At 45.5% G+C, this 5,010-nt stretch overlaps 1 protein-coding gene across 1 annotated transcript; it reads left to right on the forward strand.

The window, feature by feature from the left end:
- The first annotated feature begins 1,144 nt into the window (after positions 1-1,144).
- NDUFB4 (NADH:ubiquinone oxidoreductase subunit B4) lies at positions 1,145-3,421 on the forward strand. The gene is made up of 3 exons (XM_042866553.1): positions 1,145-1,371; positions 1,628-1,774; positions 3,263-3,421. The coding sequence occupies exons 1-3, from the start codon at positions 1,171-1,173 to the stop codon at positions 3,320-3,322; spliced, it is 408 nt and encodes a 135-aa protein (XP_042722487.1). The 5' UTR covers positions 1,145-1,170; the 3' UTR covers positions 3,323-3,421.
- The last annotated feature ends 1,589 nt before the right edge of the window (positions 3,422-5,010 follow it).

Consider the following 5,010-nt stretch of genomic DNA (forward strand, 5'->3'; position numbering starts at 1 on the left):
CACTCCACAGCTGCCAGAGTTCCCTCTGTTTCAAGGCTGCATGTGTCAGTCACTCAGAAATAACACAGAGCAGTGAGGAACAGCTTTTAAATTACAGTGAAAGAAGCAGGCCATGCATGGACAGGAAAAACACAAGCCTCTAATTGCTTGGGAGCCCTTGGAGATGAAAGTACCACAGGAATGCCACATAGCAGTGCTGCTAGCATTCATGCTGTGCTTCTAACTAAAGTAGCTTTCCATATGTACCAGTTGTGGAGAGAGACAATAATGGAGCTGGAGAAAATCACACAGCTCATTAAATCTGATGGCCTGCTATGTAGTAACATGGGGAAGTACATGGAGTAAGCTTCTTCATACAGTGGAAATCACTGTCCAAAGCTGTCCATTCCCCACTAGCTGCACTGAAAGCCCCAGGAAAAATGCATTGGGGGAACAAGGAAGGTCCTTTGGAGCTGACTGCAAGTAAAGCAGCTGATTGGCATTTGTAGCAGTCTTTGTGAAGAAAACCAGGGTGGACAAGCCAGAAGAACATTGTGTTTCTGAGATGACTGCAGGATTGTACTGGAGAGAGGGAGAAGTGCCTCCTGCTGCGCTGGTATGTGCAAGGTACACAAGCTGAGGGAATATCCAGCTCACATTTCCTCCTGCTGGAAGTAAGGCATCGAGTTCCAGCTGCCAATAGGCTGCTCAGACCAAAAGCTCACCTATTTTCCAAGCGCTTAGGTAAAAATAGAGAAATCGTAAGTTGCAAGTAAAGCTTCTGCTCTATTATTGTACCAAAGCACTTCATCTTAAATAATGCCGGTGATACTACTTTGTGTGCGCTTCGGGGCAAGCTGCAATCCCTTACCTAACAGCACACGAGCCTGCAGACAGCCCAGGGTAAATGAGATCATTACCATACACAGAGAGCCATCACCCTGCTTGCTCCCGGCAAGGGATCGACTTCCTTTTGCTGGGAGACCCTATCTTCACAACCAGCACTCTGAGCCCTCCGGAGCTTCCCCAGGAAGGAGGGATTGGACGCTCCGGCTTCATGCGGCGCCCTCACCGCTCCGCAGCCGTGAGGCACCCAAGGGCACCAGGGCGCGCGCTGCCCTCGGCGCCCCGCGGTCCCGCCCGCCGCCATGTCGCGCCTGCGCGCTACCCGCCCGGGGCGGGCTGTGCAAGATGGCGTCGAAGCCGACTCGTACGGTGGTTGAGGAGTACCGACCTAACCGCTTCGTTTCGTTGCCGGCTGAGCTCGACCCTGCCACTTATGACACGTCGCCGGAGAAGCGCCGTGCCGAGGCCGAGCGCTTGGCCATCCGCGCCCGGCTCAAGCGGCAGTACCTGCTGCAGCTGAACAACCCGAAGCCGCCGGCCGTCATCGTGAGTGGGGCGGGGGCGCGGGCTCGGGCAAGGTCTGGGGGCGCCGGGCTGGTCGGGGGGACGGGGGAGGCCCGCGGCAGAGCCTGAGCACGTCCCGGGCCCTTGCAGGCGGGGCCGTGCCGTCCTCTGCCTGTGACCTTGGTGTGTGCCTCTCCTGGCCTGCACTACTGGGTCCATATAGCGTGTTGTGGCCTGGGGCGCTCTTGCAGTGCTTCTGGGCCGTGTTTTGGGGCTCACAGTTTTCTTGTTATCTCAGGAAGATCCTGCCTTACTCCGTTGGGACTATGCCAGGACGCACAACATCTACCCCACTTTCCGCCCGACGCCCAAGACGTCCTTCCTAGGAGCTGTATTTGCGATAGGCCCTATCCTCTTCTGGATAGCCGTCTTTAAAACTGAGAGGGTGAGTTCTGCTGATTGTGTTGAGCATCAGGGAACACCAGGCTGTAAAACACAGATCTGCCTAAAGACTTAATTCTGCCTGCATCTAAGGGTGCTTAATACTAGTGCAGTATTAAGGGACAGAAGGCTAGTTAGTGCCAAACCTTCTATTTCAAAGTCTCGTAGCGGAGTTGCAAAGTTGCAAACAGCTGAATTGCACTGTGCTGAGGCCTGTGTTGCATCCGCAGATACAGCCAGTCACAGTTTCTCTGATACGACATTTTGCTCGTATATAGAAACCATAATAAAGGTTTCCATGGTTCCACTGACTCTAAATTAATTATAAGCTGATGACAGTGTCTGATCTTACCTGGGTTTTTGAGCTTTTGGAAGCTTTTGTAACTTGCTTCTGTTGTAAATCCTGGAATGAGGATGTCAGAATCTAAGCAGCAGCAGATTTTTCTGAAAGTAATCAACTGTATTCATTAGAATTATAGAATTGCTCAGATTGGAAAAGACCTTAAAGATCACCAAGTCAACCACAACCTAACCATACTACCCTAACTCTAACAACCCACTATTAAATCATGTCCCTGAACACCACAGCCAAATGTTTTTTGAACACATTCAAGGATGGTGACTCAAGCACCTCCCTGGGGAGCCTATTCCAGTGCCTAACTACCTTGTAAAGAAGTTTTTACTGTACTTTGGAGTATGCTAGGTGACTGCCAGTCAGTGGCTGGTTTTATTTCCCTCTTCTTTCAGAAAAATAGCAAATTTAGATCAAGTAATAAACCAGGAAACACAAAGATCAGTATTATTTGGAATAATATTTTCTAGTATGAATCTAAAGTAACAAGTGCTAACAAACTTACCAAGCATGTTGACACAAATATTGTTGGAACTTCAATATTTCCACAGTTCATTGTCACTCTGGATTTGCTTCATATGCTAAACCATGCTTGGGCTTCGCCACAAAGCGTGGATCAGCATGTGAGCACTTGAAAACAAACCTGAATGAGTTACATCCCTGACATACATGACTGAGAATACTGAATCTGAAGTGTGTGATACTATCTCCAGAACAGTGTTTTCTGATTCCTTTACTGGTGTTTAGGGATATTTCCAGTGGTTTATAAAGCACGGTAGTTGTTATGTTTTTTTCTGAGTAGTGATTGTTGTGTGTCTGGGAAGCTAAAGAGGGACTTCTCAGTCTTAAGCAATTCTGTATTTATCCAGGCAGAAAGAGTCAGGGCAGTTTCTGTGTGTGGTAACGTGTCTGAAATGGTGGATGACTGCAGTGTGAGATACAAATGGGCTGAAAGTGAGCACATTTAGTGAACATTTAGGCAAGTTACTAAGGAGTTTCACCATACTTAGGTCTTTAAACTAGGTATGGTAATATATTCCTATACTCTTTGCTGAAATATTAGAGTTGTTTTGCTCTTATCCCTGGCTGATTGAAACTTCCTCTCCATTAGAGTAATGATGAATGTTCTCTCTTCCACAGGATTATAAAGAGAAGCTTATCCGAGAAGGTAAATACGAGCGACCATTCAGTGTTTTTTAAGTTGCTGGAATCACAGTGCTGCTCTTGAGACAGAAGTAAATAAGATGTACTGTATGCTGATGTTTCTCCTTCAGAAGAATAAATCTTAATTACTCCTCAGTCGTCTTCCATCTTTAATAATTATGGAAAGTGCAACTGTGCAGAATCTTTATATATCTGTTGCAGATAGATACAGAGAGCATGTCCTGAGCTTACTAGTTAACTCTTTCGTTATAAAGATTTCTTTTAAAATGTGGAAATTGCTGCTGGCAGAGCAGTTCAGGCTGAAGGTTAAAACTAATAACAGGTTAAAATATGAAGCAATCCCTATACAGTTTCCTAAAAATCAATTGCTCATTTACTAGGTACTTCTTCTGTTGTTGATTTGACGATGTAATTTGCCCAAATCAGGTAATAGACAAACTCCTTTTCTATATTCTAGTTAACTATTTAGGAGCCTGCCTGCCTGTTCTCAATAAGTTGATTTTTCCTTCCCTGAAAAAAACATAATCCTACACCCTATATTTGAAATACAATTACTGTACTGGTTTTGGAAATAGTGAACTGCACATTGTCAGTTTTTATGTGACTAAGCATTTCCACAAATTTTGTGATTCCTGTATGCAGAGGATCAAGAGCTAAAAAGATGAGGTGCTTCTTTTTGGCAGTGGTTTCTTTGCAGTATAAGAGAATTCAATTTCTCCCCTGGAAACAAGCTATGATATTTATAATAAACATTTAAAAAGCATAACTCGTAACTGAACCTTGTGACTGCAGAAGTATCTCCTCTGCTTATTCTCTGCCAGGGTCAGTGATGTAGGGTGGCTACAGAACAGTCACCACAAAGTAGTGAAATGTGAGTATGAGGAAAAGATCTTAACTCAGACTTGAATTCTCAGATGGCCTCTAGGTGCCATCACAGTCCAAACAACCCTCATTCTTCAGACAGTGTAAAGGAGCTTTTTTTCCTGAATGTTGAGGTCAGTGTCAAAAATGCAGCCTTAAACGTGAGTTACAAATCCTCCTGCTGTGAGTGCAGCCTACGTTACTGACTGCAAAGCAGGTCAGTTCTGGTAGGCATTCTGTCTTGCACGATTAGGATGTTGGTACAGGCCATTTGGAGTCTCCCTTCATCTGAGCAAACTGATGAGCCTCTTCACAGAATCACAGAACAGCTGGTTTTGGAAGGGACTGCTGGAGGTCATCTTGTCCTCCTGGCTCAAGCAGGGTCTTGTAGAGCTGGGTCAGAACTGTCCAAAAGGTTAACATCTCTGAAGCAGGTGTCCTCTGTGGGCAAACTGTTCCAGTGCTGTCACAGTAGATATATGTTTGCTGATATTTAAAATAAGCAAACAAAAAAGTTTTTAAAGAAGTGTTTCCTGTTCTAACTCATCACTTTCTTGCCTGGGTCTTGAAATGTTCAGGCCGGCTGGAGGCTTGGCACTAGTAGTGTGCAGCAGCTACTCTGGACTTTGGCCTGCTTTTGCAATCCCATATGTGCTCCCAGCAAGCACCTGTCTGCAACTTGCTCTTCTACTGCCTTAGCTAAAGCACACCTCAATTATTTTCTTTGCAGAACTGCTTCTAAAAGGTTACTGCAAATGATGCTACAAAATAGAGCTGTGGGTCATTGCAAAGAGAAGAGGCATCAATGCATGGAGGATGTGATATGTAGGGAAAGAAATAATTACTTGTCTGAGCATGCTAAA

Source organism: Lagopus leucura, unplaced genomic scaffold (genome assembly GCF_019238085.1).
Source record: "Lagopus leucura isolate 7727_CA_CO unplaced genomic scaffold, USGS_WTPT01 Super-Scaffold_100001, whole genome shotgun sequence".
Taxonomy (NCBI): Eukaryota; Metazoa; Chordata; class Aves; order Galliformes; family Phasianidae; genus Lagopus; species Lagopus leucura.

Bases quoted from the DNA above. Each gene is read 5' to 3' on its own strand.
- NDUFB4 (XM_042866553.1), top strand. From the start codon at position 1,171: ATGGCGTCGAAGCCGACTCGTACGGTGGTTGAGGAGTACCGACCTAAC. The intron at 1,372-1,627 runs GTGAGTGGGGCG...TTGTTATCTCAG, and splicing joins CGAAGCCGCCGGCCGTCATC to GAAGATCCTGCCTTACTCCG. The intron at 1,775-3,262 runs GTGAGTTCTGCT...TCTCTTCCACAG, and splicing joins CCGTCTTTAAAACTGAGAGG to GATTATAAAGAGAAGCTTAT.